Source organism: Pan troglodytes, chromosome 9, assembly GCF_028858775.2.
Source record: "Pan troglodytes isolate AG18354 chromosome 9, NHGRI_mPanTro3-v2.0_pri, whole genome shotgun sequence".
In the NCBI taxonomy this organism is placed as follows: domain Eukaryota; kingdom Metazoa; phylum Chordata; class Mammalia; order Primates; family Hominidae; genus Pan; species Pan troglodytes.
In genome coordinates, this window is record NC_072407.2 from 5675620 (window position 1) to 5696096 (window position 20477).

Genomic DNA, 20477 nt, shown 5'->3' on the forward strand with positions numbered 1-20477 from the left:
CTTCTCTTGAGAGTGGGTCACCTGTGTCCTGCTTCTGTTGGCTGTTTCTTCTCTTGAGAGTGGGTCACACTGTGTCCTGCTTCTGTTGGCTGTTTCTTCTCTTGAGAGTGGGTCACCTGTGTCCTGCTTCTGTTGGCTGTTTCTTCTCTTGAGAGTGGGTCACACTGTGTCGTGCTTCTGTTGGCTGTTTCTTCTCTTGAGAGTGGGTCACACTGTGTCGTGCTTCTGTTGGCAGTTTCTTCTCTTGCGAGTGGGTCACCTGTGTCCTGCTTCTGTTGGCTGTTTCTTCTCTTGAGAGTGGGTCACACTGTGTCCTGCTTCTGTTGGCTGTTTCTTCTCTTGCGAGTGGGTCACCTGTGTCCTGCTTCTGTTGGCTGTTTCTTCTCTTGAGAGTGGGTCACACTGTGTCCTGCTTCTGTTGGCTGTTTCTTCTCTTGAGAGTGGGTCACACTGTGTCGTGCTTCTGTTGGCTGTTTCTTCTCTTGAGAGTGGGTCACACTGTGTCCTGCTTCTGTTGGCTGTTTCTTCTCTTGAGAGTGGGTCACACTGTGTCCTGCTTCTGTTGGCTGTTTCTTCTCTTGCGAGTGGGTCACCTGTGTCCTGCTTCTGTTGGCTGTTTCTTCTCTTCGGAGGGGGACCCATTTCCCCACCTCTTTGCATACGCTGTAATGTTTCGTTGGATACTGCATGTTGTTTATTTAGAGCAGCAGTTCAGACTGAAGTAGGAGCTGTCATCCTGGAGGGGCTCCCTGCCTGTGTTGGGCATGTGGGGGGCTGCTCAGCCAGATCCAAACAGGACTTCAGCTGGACTGGGACTGGGGGTCCCTCCAGCAAATTTCTGTTCAGCTCTAACACATATCCAAGGGACTGAACCCTTGGGTGGGGAAGTTTTTTCTTTTTTTTTCTGTAGTGCCATAAGTGCCTGTGACTAATAGAAGCTCAGTGAATACCTGATTGATTAATTGATTGATCGGTTGATTGATTGAATGCAGCAAGTGTCTGGGAGCTCCCGGTTACAGGTGCGTGTCAGGCATGAGTCTGGGCACCGGGGTGGGCCTTTGCTCAGCTGTGTTTGTGGGCTCTGCAGGTGCGTGTCAGGTGTGAGTCTGGGCACTGGTGGGGGGGTGGGCCTTTGCTCAGCTGTGTTTGTGGGCTCTGCAGGTGCATGTCAGGTGTGAGTCTGGGCACTGGCGGGGGGGGGCCTTTGCTCAGCTGTGTTTGTGGGCTCTGCAGCTGCATGTCAGGTGTGAGTCTGGGCACTGGCGGGGTGGGGGGGCCTTTGCTCAGCTGTGTTTGTGGGCTCTGCAGGTGCATGTCAGGTGTGAGTCTGGGCACCGGGGGGCCTTCGCTCAGCTGTGTTTGTGGGCCCTGGGACGTGATTCCCTCTTGGGTGGTGTTTCCAGCCGCTGGCTGCCCGGGCAGCTCCAAATACTGAGCTGTCAGGTCGGTGGTCTCTCTATGTCTTTCTGTTATCTTGTTCTGCTTTGCTGGGAATTTTCTCATTTTTTCAGTCCTTATTTAAATAGTTTCTTATTCTAGCAGTTATTATTTTTCATGTCTTAGAGCTTTTTTTTGTTTCTTAGTCGTTTTTGTAGACCTTGTTTATAGATGCAGCCACTCACTAAATCCTAGCACGCTGGTGCAGTCAACAGAATTTTTGAAATTCTCATTTCTGGCCAGAATGGCTCACGCCTGTAATCCCAGCACTTTGGGGGGCCATGGCGGGTGCCTCACTTGAGGTCCGTGGTTTGAGACCAGCCTGGCCAACATGGTGAAACCCCGTCTCTACTAAAAATACAAAAATTAGCTGTGTGTGGTGGTGGCATGCGCCTGTAATCCCAGCTGCTCAGGAGGCTGAGGTGGGAGAATCACTTGAACCTGGGAGGCAGAGATTGCAGTAAGCCGAGATGGCGCCCCTGCACTCCAGCCTGGGCGACAGAGTCAGATTCCATCTCGAAAAAAACAGAAACAAGAATGTTTGAAATCCTGATTTCCTGAGGACTGGTGCTCCCGATTCTGCTCCAGGCTCCGCGCCTCCTCCCACACCCGGGCATGTGGTCGTTCGTCTCCAAGGAAGCCTGGTTGAGTGCGGAGCCTCCTCTTTCTTGGATAAGAGGGAATGTTGTCTTGTGTGAGTCTCTGGAAGGCGGGGCCTCTGCCCGGAGGCTCAGTGTCCGTGCATGCATGCAAGTGTGCGTGCGTGCATGTGTGTGTGTGTGCATGTGTGATGGCCTAATGGGCAGGAAGTGGGGTGGCCTTGTTAGGATGAGACAGATTTTGCCACAGGGCCGGCCCCTGCTCTGCTGGGTGTGACCCCAACTACTCTTCTTGTTGGCCCAGAGAGGGGAGAGGCTGGCCAGGGCTGCCCCAATCTGTGCACACCCTTGGCAGATGCTCCAGGGTGTCTGCAGCCCCACCTGAGGCCTGCCCTGCACTCTGGCTAACAGACGTTTTCAGTTTTCCAGGTCCCCTGGAGACAGGCAGGCCCAGGCCCACCCCCTGCCTCCTCTGCCTGCCTGCCTCTAGAAGGTTCTTGAATGTTTAGAGGTTCCCCCGTCACGGCCAGGCTCCCTTTTGTTTAATTCAGGAAGGTTTGACAGGTGAGTGTGAGGTCCGCCAGCCTGGGCCTGGGCCCCTCCATGCAGGCCCTGCCTGGACCCCCTGTGACTCCCCCAAGTCCTATCTCCACCCACTTGGTCCCCAGCTCCAGCCTCTTCCTCCACTGCCTGGGCTGTCCCCTCGGGATACACCTCCTCCCTGCAGCCTCCTCCCTGGCTGTCACCCTCTTTGTGGCCTGCCTGGGGGACTCCTCCGGTTACTCCTGTCCTCAGCTCTAGGTGGGGGCTGGCAGTCCTGGGGGCTCAGCCTCCATGTGGCATCCAGCAGGTGCCTGGCAACTCCCTGTTTTTCCACCTGACCTTAAGAGCCTGGCTTGAGCCTCTCATGGGGAGGGGCCTATGCCCCCCAGGGCCCCCTCGGCCCCCTGGCTGGGTGCTGGCAAGTAGGTCTCAACCCTGGAGCCTGACTGGGGCCTCCCACCGACATCTTTCATTTGGGTGCAGAGCAGAGAGGGGCTTTGGGATGCTCAGAGTGATACCCTCAGATCTTTAGGATTCAGATCTTTGGGCTGCCTGTGGGCTCCTGGCTTGGCTGACCCTGGGCCTCCTCCTGGTACAGTCCCAGGCTGTGCTTTGGATCCCAGGCTGCGCTTCGGAGGGGAGGGACAGTGTGGGGGCTCTCATTTAATCTTCACCCCCCAGGACGGGGTGTCAGGAGACCCCTGAGGCCAGGCACGTCTGGGGTCACACCCAGGAGGGAGGCAGGCGTCTGCAGTCTGGCCCTGGCTCAGGCCCACCCTTGCCCATCTCCAGCTGCAGAGATGCCTGCCTCTGCTTGGAAGGGACCTGGATCCTGGAACAGCCTAGGGCTGGGAAGCTGCTTCCTCCTCCACAATCTGGTCCCGAGTGGGAGCTGCATCCCACCTTTGTTTGGGTGCTGGGTTAGGAGGCGGGAGCCAGGCAGAGGCAGCGGAGCGGCTGCAGTGCGTGTGAAATGCTTCAGGGTGGCACGAATTTAACTAGAGAGGTTCTTTTCCAACGTGAGCAGTTGTCTCCCAAGAGATGCGCCGCCCCTTCCCTCTGCACCTGGCACTGGTGGGCGGGCGGTGGAGGCCGTGGGATCTATTGATGTTCTGAGCGTGTGCTGAGGGCCTCGCTCCTTCCTGCCCCCTGCCCCAGCTCCTGTGTCGGGGCTGTTACCGTGGGTGTGCAGGGTGGGGGTGCATAGAGCCTGGGTGCCCCCAGACTGAGGAGGCCGAAGGGTCAGGGAGCAAGGGCCTGGGTGCTAATGAAGGAACAAGGCTTCAATGTCTGTGGCAACTTCAGAGGCCCCTCTCGGGGCAGGTGGGAGGACCCCCAGCCTGGGGAGCAAACCTGCCGGCCCAGCACCGGGGTCTCTGCTGGAGATGTGAGCACGGCGGCCTGACCAGGGCCCGGGAGAGGAGGGGGCAGGTGGGGGTGGGGTCGGGGCAGGCTGGGGGTGTCACTGGGCCTGCAGGGGGTCTAGCCTGAGGTTGGGGTGCCCCATGGGGGGAGGGTGGCGCCTGTGCCTGGGCCGCATCATCGGGTGTATTCGAGGCGGGGTCAGAGCCAACTGTGTGTCGGGTGAGAGCCCAGCCCAGCCCCAGCTGTGGGCCCCCCATGAGCCCCTCACGGGAGCATGCAGGTGAATGATCAGGGGTGAGCCAAGTAGATTGGGGGCGGGGGCTGGCCAGGCCTCATCGCAGCTCACAGCCCCCAGCCCCCTCCTGAGCTGTTTGGTACCCTGTGTGTGCAGAGTCCCAGGTGGGGCCTGCCCTCCTCCAGCCGCTCCTCCACCCTGTCTGCCGTGTGCCACCCATGGGGTGCTCTGGGGAGGGGTGGGGGTCCCTGTATTGCTGGGGAAGGTGTGCTGACCACAAGGGGAGCAGCTTATGGGGCCGAGGCTGGCTCAGGATGCCGGAGGCTCTGTGGTAGGCCCTGGCGAGTGAGGAGCTGTGGGGACGGTGCAGAGGGGCCTGTGCACCTCCTGAGTTTGCAGTTGCTACGGTGTCCACACCCCCAGGATGCATGGCTGACAGTCCCCACTGGGTGGCCTTGACAAAGGTGTGGCCAGGGCAGGGCCTCTGAGGAGCTGAAGACCTGCTTCCAAGGACACTCCTCCCTGACAGTCCTGTCCATGGTGCTGGAAGAGCTCTGGCGACCCCACAGGCAGGCAGGCCTGACCGTCCAAGGCTCGGCTGCCTGTGGGGAACTGGACACACTCCCTCCAGAGTCTCAGTTTTGCCAGCTGTTTGCCCAGCGCCATGTCCACTCCCCAAGCCAGGACCGAGGGGGTGACGGAGATGAAGCTTGTGCTGGCCCCAGCTGGGGGCCGCTGCCCACCCAGCAAGCCCCACAGCCAGTCCCAACCTGGTGATGTGGTGTCCGGAGGATGGACCTCGAGGTCTCTCAGACCTGGGTTTCTGAGCTCCTCAGGTATCTGTGTCCCCTCCTGGGAAAGGGAACAGAGCTTTGCGAAGATCAAGGGGAGGGCAATGCAGCTTGGGAGACTTAGCTCAGCCAGAGAGCAGCCCGGAGGGTTAATGTCCAGGTACCTCCAGGGCCCATGCACCCAGGACCTCCCCAAGAGCTGTGCCTCCATGTACCTCAGGGCCTCCCCCAGAGCGGTGCCTCGTGGGGGATGCGGTGCCTCGTGGGGGACATGGTGCCTTGTGGGGTACGTGGTGGAGACGGTGGGGTCGTGGCTGTCCAGGCTTCAGAAACGGCAGAACCAGGGACCCTCCCCACTGTCCTGTCCTTAGCGTCTTGAGGCTAGGGGTGAGTTCGAGACCTCGTAAATACTTCAGTGCAGAGCCTTCAGTTAGGAGCCGAGGCCTCTGGCCGGGTTCAGGCACGTGGAGAGTGTGTGTGGGGAGAAGTTCTGAGACTGTGGGAGGGGTAGGGGTGTGCTGTGGCCACAGTGGTCCTGGAATTCGAGGTGCCTTAGGAGATTCATGATGAAGGATGCTGCCCACGGACAGTCGTGTGAGCAGAGGACGGCACTCGTGAGCTCCCTGGGGTTCCTTAGACCCGGTCACCGAACAGCAGAGACGTGCTCTTTCACATTCTGGAGGCGGGAAGTCCAAGGTCCAGGGTGGGCTGGCTCTTCCAAGGCCTCAAGGAAGCCCTGCCCCAAGCCTCCCCCGCTGGGTGTTCCGGGTGCCCGAGGCCTCCCCCGCTGGGCGTTCCGGGTGCCTCAGGCCTCCCCCGCTGGGTGTTCCCTGTGCCCCAGGCCTCCCTCGCTGGGCGTTCCCAGTGACCCAGGCCTCCCCCGCTGAGCGTTCCCGGTGCCCCTGGGCCTGCAGAAGCGCTCCCCCACCCCCATCTTGCTTTCACCCTCACGTGGCGGCCCCCATCCCACCCCGTGTGTCCCCAGCCACACTTTCCTCGGCCTTTCTCTGATAGGAAGGCTGGTAGTTGGGTTTAGCGTCCACCCCAAATCCGGGGCTATGTTATATTGAGATCCATAACTTAGAAACCTCTGCAGAGACTGTTTTTCCAAGTCGGGTCACATTCATGCGCCCCGGGCACTGGGACACACATCTTTTGGGGGTCACCATTCCACCCCCGCATCCTCCAGCTGTGATGTGGGGCCATGGTGGACCCCTCGGCACCCCTGTGGCCTCCGGAACTGCTCCGTGAGCCCCGGGGAGCCCCACCATTCCCCTGGAGTGACAGTGGGTCCTGCTGGCCGGGCGGAGGGAAGTCTCTGCTGGGTGTCCACCTGCGAGGCCCTCACCCCCTACTGCCTCATGTGGGGGGTGCCCCAGCACTGGGTGGGTCTGAGTGTGGGGGCAAAAGGAAGAAGGACAGGGAGAGCCAGGTGGGGACAAGGTGTCCTGCCGGGGTGGCCCCCACCTGCCCTCAGAATCCCTCCAGGCAGACAGTGGGGGCTGTGTGGCCAGTGTGGGAGTTGGGGATAGGTGAGGGACCCCCTTCACTGGGGTGGGGCCAAGCGGCAGGAACTCCCCCAACATCTAAAGGAGAAGGGTCCAGGACCCTTCGCCAGGACCTGGGCTGCTTTGTGCCCCGGCAGGACGGGACAGCCACACACCTGCTGCCCTGCCCTCCATCTGCATCCAGCCAACAGGCCATTCCTCCCGTGCTTCACCCTCCATCCTGGCCTGGGAGGCCCAGGCTCAGGACCCGTTGGGACTGTTTGGACAGAGGGAGTCGGGGGGGCCAGGCAGGGCCCTGTGGAGCCTGCTGGGGGCTCTGGACCTGGGCCTCTGCCAGGTGGGCTCCCTGGGACCTGCTGGCGGGGGGGCGGGATGCAGGGGCGGAGCAGGACCCCCTGGCCTTCATGCTTCCCCTTCCTGGGGCTCACACACAGCACCTCGTGGGCCCAGAGTGCTGGCGGGAGGGGTGTTCTCCCCGCCTCCATGGGCAAAGAATCTGGGGCCCTTGTCAGAGACCGTGGGGTCAGTGGGATTGGCGCCCAGGCCCTGCTGCGATGCCACGTGTTTCCCACTCAGCGAGGCTGTTCCTGCCAGGCGTGGGGACTCGGACCCCGGTCCTGAGTGCTGCCCCGGGGCCTGTGATGGGAAGCCTGACGTCTGCATCGTCCTGCGCTGCGTGGCCGGTCGGTCCCGGCGCTCTCAGCACTTGGAGTCTCAGCTCCCCGGGTCATCAGTCCAAGCCACTCAGCAGGTGGCTTCTGCTTAAGGCCTCTCAGGTGGCTCTGGTGAAGGCGTCACTCAGGGCTGCCTGATCTGCAGGCTGGGCTGGAGGGGCTGCTTCCTGGGGGGTCCCGCAGGCTGTGTGGGGGCCTCGGGTCCTCAGCACGTGGACGCCCTGCAGGGCACTGCTGCCAGACATGCCCACTGAGCTCCCCAGAGTCCAGGAGGAAGCTGTGGTGTCCTTGTGGTCTGTGGATGAAGCCCGCTTGGTCCCAGAGGTGCGGGTTGGTGACAGCGACGGGGCAGGTTGTCACCTGTCCTGGTCTCTGGGAGCCGCCTCAGTGGGGTGGAGGCAGGGCAGGCCTGTCCAATGACCCCACCCCCTCAGGACGTTTCCTCCATGCAGCCTGGGCCAGGGGCCGCGGGAGGCTCTTCACCTACAGGGGACGCATCCAGCACCGAGGTCGGCAGCCCATCCCGAGCCCCCCACACCCCCGCTCGTCTCCCACTCTGTGTCCTCTCCACTGGCCTTGGGGTAGATGAGCTGCCCCCGTCCTTTCTTTGGGAACCCACCCCCTTCTGGGCGAGGGTGGGTAGCAGGCACCCGACAGGGTCCCCAGGTGGCACTCCAGGCTGTGGCACTAGATGTGCGCTGTGGAGATGGGAAGAGGCGTGGGGCAGGGGAGGGCGTGGGGGGAACGCTGAGCTTCCTGGGTACACCTGCCCCGGGGCCAGTGCCTCAGGCCTCTGGAGAGCGGATTTGCGGCCTCATGGCTGGGGAGGGCTGAGGTTCTGCTGTCCGGTGTGGTGCCACGGTGAGCACACCTCACCTGTCCAGCCTTCCCCCTAAACCCAGTGCTCTGGACGGTGGGCTGGCCCCTGGCTCCTAGCCTGTGCGCGCCCATTCGGGAAAGCAAACACCAGCACACACCGGTCCCTGTGGGGCCTTGGGTGCTCTGGGCACCCAGCTGCATGGGACGGGCAGGGCCACGTGGCCATCAGGGCCTGGATGGGGGCCTGGCACACAGCGGGCACTGGGGATGTGTGTGGGGCATGCTCTGGGGATGTGTGTGGGGCGTGCTCTGCTGGCGACTGGGCTTGGGCCTGTGGGGTGTAAATACCTGAGACGGCCCCTCCAGGGGAAAGAAGAGGCTTGAACTGTCACTTTAATCCTTTCAGACTCCGCAGGAGACAGGACACGCCGGGGAGGACGCATGTAGCCCTCGGGGGGTGCCCAGTCCTGGCAAATCTCGGTCTCGAGCCTGGGTCTGTCCCCGCAAATCTAGGGTGTGCAGGGAAGGCCCTGGGGTGCTGGGAACTCGCAGAGGCCCTGGGCGAAGGCGCCGCGTGTCTTCTCTGTGTGACTCCTGCCTGGCCCTGGGTGAAGGTGCCCCGTGTCTTTTCTGTGTGACTCTCACCTGTGAGGTGTCCTCCCTCCAGGAGGTGGTTGCTGGCAACGGGGGTGGGGGCAACAGATGGGCCAGCAGCCACGTGGTGGGGAGCAGAGAGGACCTGGGGGTGCAGACACAGGATGTGGTGGGGCTGCTGGGGAGGAGCTCAGGATCCCTCAGCCAAATGCAGGTGGGGAGGGCACCAGAGTGGCCAGCAGCAGGCAAGTCTATGAAACGGGACCACTCCGCCTGGTGGGAAGCCTCCTGGGTCTGCATGCGGGAGATGGGGGGCGGCACCCCAGGCTGTCCCCATACCTGCTGCGCAACTTTAGTCTGGTGCGTGCCGGGGCGGTGAGGGGGCTGCGTGGGGTCCTTCCCCAGTGCCAACACTGCCACCTGCCCCAGGGCCCCCTACCCAAACTAAAAAGCAGCCCGTCCAGCCCTAGGCTGGCTTGGCTCCTGGACCTGCAGCCCCCCATCCCCTCTCTCCCCACAGCCCCACTGGCTTCCTGGGGGCAGGGCGCTGCCGGCAGAGCTGCAGAACTGAGCCCTCACTGCCCCTCCAGAAAGTGCCAGCCCTCCTGGCACAACCCTGCCTGCCAGTCCTCCTGGGTAGCTGAGTGCAGGGGCAGGGGCTGTCCTGCTGCCCCGCCCGGCCCAGGCAGGAGAAGGCCCCTCACTTCTTGGCCAGCCTGGGACTTGAGTCAAGGCCTGCTCTCAGATACCACGTGCAGGGTAGTCCTGGGGCTCCCTTTGACTCTCCTGGCCGGCTCAGGAGCACCTGGGGGCACCCGTGTTAATGTGCTAGTCTGCTCCCTGAGGCCCAGCATCCTCGTGGCATACCCGTGGCTTCCCTGGGATGCCCTGGGGCTCCACATGCCCAGGCCCTTCCCTGTGGGGGGGCGCAGGGAGACCCAGCACTCTTGGGCACCCGCCGGCACACGCTCCCACAGAAATGGGGCCTGGCGTGAGCTGCTGTGCACCGCCTGCCCCCTCAGGGCCCTGGGCAGTGATCTGTGGCACTGCGTGCTTTCCCTCTCGACAGCCAAGCCTGTGTTTGTGTAAAGACAGCAATTAGAGATGGACTCTCAATTGGAAAATAAGCCACAGTGAGTTGCAGGGGGAGATGATGAAGGGTGGCCCTGGGCTTCCCCGCTCCAGCTTCCCGTCCCCCATCCTCCAGGCTACAGCCCAGTCAGGAGGGCCTCTCACAGCACACTCTCCACTCCCTGCCTCCAGAAAGTGGCAAAACTGCTCATAACCCAAACATTCTGCTCAGAGAAACTCGGAGCTGAGGGATACCAGGACGCAGAGGCCTGCACTGCTGCCTAGGACCCCAGGGAAGCTTTACCTAGGAGGGACGCCTGTATGCTGGGCTCTGAGGAGTGTGTAGGAGTCTTCAGAGTACAGTAATGGGGAAAGGACTTTCTAGGCATAGGGGCAGCAAGTGAAAGAAGATGGAGGCAGGAGGAGTGACCAGAGCTCCAGGATGCAGCTGGGGACGGCTCTCCTACATCCCAGCCTGCTGCGTCGTGGCTGCCTTTACCTGAGCCACTGCGAGGCTCCTGAGCATAGGCAGGAGGCTCTTGGTGGCTGTGGCTCCTCTGTGACTCTGTTGCTATCTGAGAGGCCACCTGCAGCCCCCAGACTCCAGCCTCAAGGACGTGGGCAGGCTCTATGGATGCGGCAGGCCCACCCCCAGTGGCTCCATCCCCTCCGTAACCTCCTCTGGGAAGGTGGGTGCTTGCCAGGAATGCCTTCTTCCATGTGGTCCGCTGTCCTCACAGCCCTTCTGAGCCACATGTGCTGGCAGGGGATGGAACCACTGTTTCCTCATCTGTGAAATAGGGGTGAAGGGGCCCCACTCAAAGCAGCGCCTGGAGCAAGGCCAGTGCTCCGAGACTTGGCTGTCCTGATTTGTGCTGGGCCCAGCAGTGTCCTTTCAATAAAGTTGGCCCAGGTGGTTGTCAGGCTCCCTCCCATTTTCAGTCCCCACTTTCTTTCCTTTTCTGGAGGCAGGATTGTGCTCTCCACACCTTTTGGCTCCTGTCATTCAAGGATGTGTGTGCACACTGGGAGTGTGCATGTTTGTACGTATGTGTGCATGATGGTATGTGCACGAGTGTGTGTGCACTGCGGGTGTGTGTGCATGTGCACTGGGGTGTATGTATGCAATCGTGTGTACATGCATGGGTGTGTGTACAGGCGTGCGTACTGTGTGTGCATGGGTGTGTGCACACGGGCTACTGGGGGTGTGCACTGGGTGCTTGTGTGCACTGGAGGTGTGTACTGGGTGCGTGTGCATGGGTGTGTGCCCTTGGCATGTGGGCGTGTGCACTGGGTGTGTCCTGGGTGTGTGCGCATGGGTGTGTGTGCATGGGTGTGTCCTGGGTGCATGCACATGTGTACACAGGTGTGTGTGCATGGGTGTGTGTCCTGGGTGTGTGCGTGTGTGCACTCGGTGTGTGGGTTGTGCACTGGGTGTGTGTGCACGTGTGCATGGGTGTGTGTGCACGGGTGTGTGTCCTGGGTGCATGCGCGTGTGCATGGGTGTGTGTGCATGTGGTGTGTGGGCGTGCCCATGGGTGTGTGTGCATGGGTGTGTCCTGGATGCATGTGCACAGGTGTGTGTGCACTCGTGTGGGTGTGTGCACTGGGCGTGTGTCCTGGGTGTGTGTGCGTGTGTGCACGGGTGTGTGTCCTGGGTGCGTGTGCACTTGGTGTGTGGGTGTGTGCACATGGGTGTGTGTGCACTGAGTGTAGGCACAGGGGTGTGTACTGGTGTGTGTGTGCACGCATAGAGGTATGCACACACCTAGGGGTGTACACAGGTGCATGTCTGTGCGTGTGGCCACACGTGCTGTCCCTGCCCAGGGCCCTGCTGCTCTGTAACCAGCATCCTGCTGTGCTCAGCAGTGAGCGTCTTCTGCGGTCTGATCAGGTTTTGCCACTGTTTAACAGCTGCCCCGTGCCCTTGGTGGCTGTGCCCTAATGACTTCCCTCCTGTTTGGGGCCATCTTTTGTGAAAATGCAGAGCCACCAGGGCTTCGTCACCTACCCTGGGAATGCTGTCCCGGTGCCCTTGGGGGCTTTGACCACAGCCTCCCTCCTGCTTCACCCCTGCACCCTCATGATGCCCTGGGGCAGGGTGTGGGCCCTTCATCCTTTGGGGTCTCCTGAGGGTGCCTCATGCTGGGCATTTCTGGGTCATTTCCTCCCTCCTTTGGGAGCCTCTGTCCTGGCCTCTGGCTGCATCCTCCCAGGAGTTTGTCCTGAGGGTTTTTAGGAGCTCGATGCCCTTCGGACCAGAGGCTTTTGTCACGGACCACGCCTTAGCCTTGCAGCCAGGTTTGGGGGACATTGAGCTCTTGCTCCTTTCCGTGTGTGGGGCTGAGTCCTTCCTGCAGGGACCCCTGCCCCGGGATGCAGGCCAGCCTCATGCCTGGGGAGGGATGCGCTGTGGGCGCCTCCAGCCGCCCTGGATTATGGATGAAGGGCTCTAGGCCCTCCTGAGTGCTTCTCCGGCTGAGCGAATCACAAGCCTTGTGCTGGATCAAAGGCCTTCAGGGAGAAGCAGCTCTTCCTCCATGAGCACACCCTGCCGAGGCCACCCCCCACCCCTGGCACTGGGCTCCCCTCTGTGCCCAGCCTGTGTCACTGCCCGGCCTGCAGCTCCCCCTGCCTCTGGGGAAGCCTGCTTCTTCGGCAAGGTTTTGGGTCCCCCACCCGGCCTGGGCTCACCCAGATCCAGGCGTGACGCCACACAAATGAAACTGACGGAAAGGGCAAAATAAAGCTAAAAGCCGATGGGGCCGGGGGAATGGAGGCTTGACACGTGAGACAAATAAAGGATTAATTTCCCAAAAAAATCAAAGGGCTCTTGCAAATTGGTAAGAAAATGCACACGTGTGTGCACCAGGATAAAAACGAGAACAGGAAAGGAGCCCAGAGCACACCCACACGGTCAGTAAACACCGGTGACGTCCCGCGGGTCAACAGGGCGAGGCCGAGTCTGGGTGAAATTTGAGCACAGCGCGTGCACGGAAGGATGGCGGCCACTAAAGCCCAGTGGGAATGCCAGCCAGGATCTGGGTGTCTGGGCGCACCTAGGAGTGGGGTCCCCTGTGATAACCTGGGCCGGCTCTGGGTGTCTGGGCGCACCTAGGAGTGGGGTCCCCTGTGATAACCTGGGCCGGCTCTGGGTGTCTGGGGGCACCCAGGAGTGGGGTCCCCTGTGATAACCTGGGCCGGCTCTGGGTGTCTGGGGGCACCCAGGAGTGGGGTCCCCTGTGATAACCTGGGCCGGCTCTGGGTGTCTGGGGGCACCTAGGAGTGGGGTCCCCTGTGATAACCTGGGCCGGCTCTGGGTGTCTGGGGGCACCTAGGAGTGGGGTCCCCTGTGATAACCTGGGCCGGCTCTGGGTGTCTGGGTGCACCTAGGAGTGGGGTCCCCTGTGATAACCTGATCCCCCCATGGTTCCAACATGCCCCAACATGGAATGGCCCATGAGTGCGCCTGAGGACCTTTGATGGTAGAAGAGGGCCTGGGTTGTGGGCTCCTGGGGGCATCTCCAGTGTCAAGGCCACAGCTCAGGCCAGGTGGGGCTCAGGGGTGTGGCTGGGCTGTCCTGGGCAGGGGCAAGTATCTGGCTGTGAAAAAAGTGGGGAGAGGAGAAAGGGAGGGTGGGCCGAGGCGCGGAGGGGGACCGGGACGGTGTGCCCAGCCAAGGCACATTCCCAGAGCACCCTGCCTGCCTTTTAGGTGGGTCTGGGAAGGAAGGGGCTGCCGGGCCGCGGAGGTCTAGGGCAGTGCTGCCTGGGGAGCTACCTGGGGCCCGTCCTGGTGTCCTGGGGTGAACACAGGGCCGGGGCTCAGGTGCAGAGCATCTCGGCAGAGGAGGGGTGCCGGTGGGGGTCTCGGCGGAGGAGGGGTGCCGGTGGGGGTCTCGGCGGAGGGGTGCCGGTGGGGGTCTCGGCGGAGGAGGGGTGCCGGTGGGGGTCTCGGCGGAGGAGGGGTGCCGGTGGGGGTCTCGGCGGAGGAGGGGTGCCGGTGGGGGTCTCGGCGGAGGAGGGGTGCCGGTGGGGGTCTCGGCGGAGGAGGGGTGCCGGTGGGGGTCTCGGCGGAGGGCTGCGGCTGAGGTATCTCTGCAGAAGGCTGCAGGTGGGGGTCTCGGCAGGGTGTGCGGGGGACAGCCTTCTTGGGCCAGGCAGGCACCTCGAGGGCACCCTGGCTCCCAGCTGAGGGTGGCTGAAGGCTGAAGGGAGGGGATTTGGGTGCCTTGGGATGGGGAGAGGGCAAGGGGGGCCACAGAGACCTGAGAAGCCCAGAGGGCCGGTGTGGAGGGAAGACACAGCTTTGTAGGGGCAGCATGACGCCAGCACTGAGCTGTTCTGGACAGCGACCCAGGCGGGCAGGGGCCTCCGGCCCTGGAGCGGGTGGGACCCCTGCTGTCCAGGACGTGGGAGGAGGCCCCCAACCTGCACTGTCCGGCTGGGTGCTCGCTGCAGGCACCCTGGGCGGGTCTGAGCGTGGCTGCTTCTCTCCCGCAGGTCTGGTAAAGCTGGGGGTTCACTGCGTCACCTGCCAGAAGGTGGCCATCAAGATCGTCAACCGTGAGAAGCTCAGCGAGTCTGTGCTGATGAAGGTGGGTGGGGCTGGGGAGGGAGGCGGGGCCGGCGGTGGGGTGGGGCGGGGAATAGCACAGGGGTGGGAGCCAAGGTTGTGGGGACCTGCGGTGCTGAATGCGGGGTGGGGGGGGGGGGCGGGTCCTGCAGGCTCCTGGGCCGCCACACCCCTGCTGGTCCCCTGGTAGGGCGCCTTTGCCCTTGCTCCTCCCCTCCAGCCCTGCCCACCTTTCTCCTGCCTCCAAGCAGAGTGGGCACCCCTGAGGGGACAGGCTGCAGCTGGGCAGTTCAGTTGCTGCAGGACCTGCTGTGCTAGCAGGCAGGGCTTCAGTGTTCCCAGCTAGAATGGAGAGGAGTTCCCTGCCTCAGAGCACCCCTCTCCTACCAGGGCACAGCTTGGCAGAGGGGAGCTGCACCTTCCTCCTCCACTGGGGCCTGGCCTCCGTCGGCTCCATCCGGTGGTGTCTGGTCACCATGGAGACCAGGCAGGCCCCCTGGGTGGAGGGTTTCTGGGCTGTGACCCACCTGTCAGTGGGGAGGGGGCGGCCCCGGCTGCTGGGAAGCCTGACCCTGGGTGTAGAGGAAGAGGCTGGGGCTCCCAGCTGCTCCGGGTCCCACCCACAGTGGGATCTGGGCTGGCAGTGTGCGACCCTCCCAGCACTGGGGCCAGTCGAGCCCCCTCCTCTCCCTTCCTCTCCATTCACTCCTTCGCATGCAGGGCTGCGGGTGGGGCAGGACACGGGGATGAGGCCAGTGGGAGTGGCCAAGAGAGGGGAGGCTTGTGGAAGGTGCTGAGGGTTGGGGACTGTGACATGTTGAGCACCCCCCAGCTGCTGGGGTGTGGAGGAATTAACCAGACTAAACTGGGGAGGCCTGGGGACCCTATGGGGAGGTGGGGGTGGTGTTAAGGGCTGCTGAGGGCTGCCTGGATGGGGCTGGCAGGGTCCCACCCTGCCTTGGAGGAGAAACAGAGGCCCTGGGAGTGATGGGGCCAGGACAGCGCCTGGCAGAGAGATCCAGTGCGGGGCGTAGCTGGGGAGAGTCCCATGCTGAATTTGGGAGGTGCCTGTGAGCCCCGACTAAAGGAGGGCCTGGGGATGCGGGAAAGGGGAGGTGTCCCTGTCACCTGCAGGCGCTGTGCACAGATGTCCGCCTGGGAGGGAAGGGCTTGGGGACAGGCTGGCCAACTCGCCAGGGCTGGGACCCTATCACAAGACTGGCCCTAGCTCCAAAGCCTGGTCCACACTGGCTCCTGAGGGCTGGGACCCCAGGCCATGGCCTCACTGGCCCCACCACTGACACGGCCACTTCTTTGTGCTGGGCGGAGCACCAGCTGCCCGTGGCCAGGCTTGCATGTCTGAGGGAGGGGGCCCTGCCCTTACCTCGGAGCAGGACTGGGTGTCCTGAGTCAGGTGCCCTCTGGGGTCACTTCTGCCCCTCCCTGGGGCCCTCCCCACTTGGGGGACAGTACCAGCTGGGAGCCTGTGGATGGGGGGCACATGCCCTGCCCACGGCCTGCACACCTACTGTATGTCCCACACACAACAGGATGCCTGCCCCCACCTCATGCTAGTCCTGAGCCCACAGAGGCCTGTCCCGGCCCCTCCTCCTGTGAGGCCTCCACCGTGAGGAAGGGCGGAGCCCAGGCACAGCCTGCCTGGAAGGGCCCTGCATCCGACTGGCTGGGAGCCTGGGAGGCCTTGTCTCCAACAGCTCCAGGCCCCATTCCTGAGGCTGGGCTCACAGAGAGGCCCAGGCTGCCTGCCTTCCTGGGCAGTGTGGGGAGGGGCCCTCCTGCTCCAGGGGCCCCCAGTCCTCAGCCCTACAGGCTGGTGTCAGCCCGGCGGCCTGGGCTCCCTCCACTGAGGCCCCTGCCCTCTGCCCTCTCCACCAGCCAGGGCCCCGGCTGAGCAACCCACGTCCCTGCATCCCCCACAGCTGGCACCAAAGGCCCCTGCGTCCCCCACAGCTGGCACCAAAGGCCCTTGCGTCCCCCACAGCTGGCACCAAAGGCCCCTGCGTCCCCCACAGCTGGCACCAAAGGCCCCTGCGACCCCCACAGCTGGCACCAAAGGCAGTGTCTGTGGGGAGCGATGCGTGCCCCAGCCCTGTAAGCGTGATGTTCTCTGGCCTCTCCCATGCAGGTGGAGCGGGAGATCGCGATCCTGAAGCTCATTGAGCACCCCCACGTCCTAAAGCTGCACGACGTTTATGAAAACAAAAAATATTTGTAGGTATTGCTGGGTCTGAAGAGCTGGGGTGGCGGAGGTGGCAGCTGTCGCTGCAGGGGTGGGTGTCCGGGGCTTGGGGAGCACAGGGGCTGGAGGCCAGGGGCGCCTGCTGCATCCCAGCAGCCCTGGCCCTGCTAGCATGAACACCTGCCTGGGTAGGGTCTCAGCCCAGGCCGCTGTGGTCTCTGCTTCTGGACCAGACCGGAGACCTGCTCTGTGGAGGCTCGCAGAGCCACCAGCCTGAGGCTGGCAAGGGGGAACAGGACCTTCTGGAGGGGCGATAGGAGTTTCAGGGCAAGGGGCAGGAGCACCTGGCCCTCCCCACATGGCCACGCTGAGCCTCCCGGCCTCTGCCCAGGACGTCCCCAGCCCTGGGCAGTGAGCCATGTCTCTATCCCTGAGGCTCCCTCACACGAGGCATAGCCACCAGGATCCCGCCCTGGCTGGACCGTGACTGCCGAGTGTGGCTGAAAGTGTCACCTCCACAGCCGCTGAGGCCAGCAGAAATCCCTACCCTGTCCCAGGCATGCCTGGCTGTGAACCCCATCCCCCCAGACCCAGCCTCAGGGAGCTCCTGGGAGTGGGCAAAGTGGTCACTCACGGCAGTCTGCTCTGTGTGCTCTGATGGGGCTTTCTGACAGATGAGGGGCTGCTGCCCGAGGGCTGTCTGGCCTTGAGCCCCCCCCCATCTGACCCTCGCTGGTCCCAGGGCGGTGGCGTGACCTGCCAGGTGATCCCAGCCGGGCATCTCTGAGGCATCAGGCTCTGAGGGAGCAGGGAACATACAGGGCTGGGCTGGGCTGGGGGCTGCCCTCAGGGTGAGCTGGCTGAGGGCCTGGCTGAACCCAGCAGCTCCCCTTCCCCCAGCAGCAATGTCCACGCTCGCTCTGGCCTGGGTTTCTGCATTCTCGTGGGGAGCATGTGCAGGTGGCCAGCTCGTGTGTAGCTGGGGAGAGGAAACCCAGGGGTGGGGTGTGGGGAGCCCGCCTGCCCCACCATGAGCAGGGGCTCAGAAACTGTCACCAGAGGCCTGGGGGGGCGGGGGTGGTCCTGGCCCTGATGCTGGCAAGGTGGACTGTGACAAGGGGCATGGCTTCCTCATGGTGACACGGTGCTGGTGCAGTGGGGTCCTGGGGAGGCCTTCTCGGAGGGGAGGGCAGGGGAGTGCGGGGGGGATGGGCACAGCAGGCCAAGGCCCAAGAACAGGAAAGAGCCCAGGAGGTGGGCACGGCCGGGCTCGCGGCTTCTCCCGAGGTCTGGCCCTGGGTGTTGTCCCACCCCCTCTGGACACCATGTGGCCTATGCTGAGCCTTGGGCCTGGCCGCCCCCCTGCCCAGAATCCCACCCTGGCCCCCACCACCTTCCCCTGGCCTGAGGGCTTCACACCTTCCCCTGCCCTGGGGGCTTCACACCTTCCCCTGTCCTGGGGGCTTCACCGCCTTCCCCTGCCCTGGGGGCTTCATATCTTCCCCTGCCCTAGGGGCTTCACCGCCTTCCCCTGCCCTGGGGGCTTCACCACCTTCCCCTGCCCTGGGGGCTTCACACCTTCCCCTGCCCTGGGGGCTTCACCACAACCTCTGCTCCCATCCCCACACTGGGCCCTTGACTCCTGCCAAAACCAGCTCCTGGGACAGCCCGTCATCCCAGTCCGCACGGCAGCTCTGAGCCTGCACCAAGGTGCCACCCCCTTGGCTGTACAGCCCCCCTACATCACCACAGCCACACCAGGGGCCACCACCCTCACAGGCCTCCCCCCCCCGAGCTGGTTCAGCCTGGGTGGAGCGGCCCCCAAGCAGCTGCATGCAGCGTCCCACGGGCCTCTCACCAGGAACCAGCTCCTCAGGACCCTCCATGTGGCTGAGACCCCACGGGGGCAGTGCTGGGAGCCCACCAGGGCAGGAAGGGGAGGGCCAGGCCAACCTTTTCCTCACCCCCTTCCCCTGGCCTTCACACCTCCTGTTCCCCCCACAGAGGCCCAGACAGTCCCTGGGCCCCTGGATGCGGCTGCGTGGTCTCCCTGCTCGGTGCCTGTGCCACTGAGGACCACAGGGTGTGAGGGCCAGAGCAGGCAGGGCAGAGTCCCGAGGCTACCCCATGCACCGAGCCTTGGCCCCAGCACCCGCCACACTCAGCCTGTGGGTTCCAAACCATCCCTTCACCTGTTCCTCCACCCTCACCCCACCCCACCCCAACCCAGGCTCCTTGAAGACTCATTTGAGGTCCACCCCCAGGAGCCCAGATGGTTTGAGATCCACCATAGTCAGGGCTCCTCTCAGCTGCCCCCGCAGCCAGCAGGAGGATGGGGGCGGCCTGCAGAGAGGCTGGGCCAGGAGGCAGCTGTGGGAGGCCCTGGGATGAGGAGGGGCGGCGGGCAGCCGCAGCTGGGCGCACTGGTGGCCCCGTCTCCTGCAGGTACCTGGTGCTAGAACACGTGTCAGGTGGTGAGCTCTTCGACTACCTGGTGAAGAAGGGGAGGCTGACGCCTAAGGAGGCTCGGAAGTTCTTCCGGCAGATCATCTCAGCGCTGGACTTCTGCCACAGCCACTCCATATGGTGAGCCCCACCCCTGGTGCCCCCCACTCCCCAGGGACCCCCACACCCAGTGCGCTACCACAGACGCCCCCTGTGCCCCAAGGACTACACCTCCTATGGTGCTATTCCGAGGTACACCATGCCCCCCATTAGCTGCCCCTCAAGTGCACTGTCCCCCCCATTAGCTACCCCTCAAGTGCACCATCCCCTCCTCCCCATTAGCTGCCCCGCAAGTGCACCGTCCCCCCCATTAGCTGCCCCTCAAGTGCACCATCCCCTCCCCCTATTAGCGGCCCCTCAAGTGCACCATTCCCTCCTCCCCATTAGCTGCCCCTCAAGTGCACTGTCCCCCCCATTAGCTACCCCTCAAGTGCACCGTCCCCCCATTAGCTGCCCCTTAAGTGCACCATCCCCCCCATTAGCAGCCCCTCAAGTGCACCATCCCCTCCCCCTATTAGCGGCCCCTCAAGTGCACCATTCCCTCCTCCCCATTAGCTGCCCCTCAAGTGCACTGTCCCCCCCATTAGCTACCCCTCAAGTGCACCGTCCCCCCATTAGCTGCCCCTCAAGTGCACCATCCCCCCCATTAGCAGCCCCTCAAGTGCACCATCCCCTCCCCCCATTAGCGGCCCCTCAAGTGCACCATCCCATTAGCTGCCCCTCAAGTGCACCATCCCCCCCATTAGCAGCCCCTCAAGTGCACCATCCCCCCCATTAACTACCCCTCAAGTGCACTATCCCCCCCATTAGCAGCCCCTCAAGTGCACCATCCCCCCATTAACTACCCCTCAAGTGCACCGTCCCCCCATTAACTACCCCTCAAGTGCACCATCCCCCCCATTAACTACCCCTCAAGTGCACCGCCCCCATTAGCAGCCCCTCAAGTGCACCATCCCCCTATTAGCTACCCCTCAAGTGCACTGTCCCCCTCATTAGCTGCCCCTCAAGTGCACCATCCCCTCCCCCCATTAGCTGCCCCTCAAGTGCACCCTCCCCCCCATTAACTACCCCTCAAGTGCACCATCCCCCCCATTAGCTACCCCTCAAGTGCACCATCCCCCCATTAGCTGCCCCTCAAGTGCACCATCCCCCCCATTAACTACCCCTCAAGTGCACCATCCCCCCCATTAACTACCCCTCAAGTGCACCATCCCCCCCATTAGCTACCCCTCAAGTGCACCGTCCCCCCATAGCGGCCCCTCAAGTGCACCATCCCCCCCATTAACTATCCCTCAAGTGCACCATCCCCCCCATTAGCAGCCCCTCAAGTGCACCATCCCCCCCATTAGCAGCCCCTCAAGTGCACTGTCCCCCTCATTAGCTGCCCCTCAAGTGCACCATCCCCCCCCATTAGCTGCCCCTCAAGTGCACCATCCCCCCATTAGCTACCCCTGAAGTGCACCATCCCCCCCATTAGCTACCCCTCAAGTGCACCGTCCCCCCCATTAACTACCCCTCAAGTGCACCATCCCCTCCCCCCATTAGCGGCCCCTCAAGTGC

At 63.2% G+C, this 20477-nt stretch overlaps 1 protein-coding gene across 22 annotated transcripts in view; it reads left to right on the top strand.

Moving 5' to 3' along the window:
• Nucleotides 1-20477, top strand: part of BRSK2 (BR serine/threonine kinase 2) — a 69755-nt gene that overhangs the window by 27242 nt on the left and 22036 nt on the right. For 21 of the 22 annotated variants that reach the window (XR_002938410.3, XR_002938408.3, XR_002938405.3 and 18 more), the window contains exons 2-4: nucleotides 14140-14234; nucleotides 16359-16444; nucleotides 18858-18998. Coding sequence is in view for 16 of the 22 variants with exons in the window: in XM_063783702.1 (XP_063639772.1) it covers nucleotides 14140-14234; nucleotides 16359-16444; nucleotides 18858-18998 (322 nt within the window). In the remaining 6 variants the exon portion in view is untranslated. Of the gene's footprint in view, nucleotides 1-14139; nucleotides 14235-16358; nucleotides 16449-18857; nucleotides 18999-20477 lie in introns of those variants that run through there. The other variant, XM_024346893.3, reaches the window with a different exon arrangement.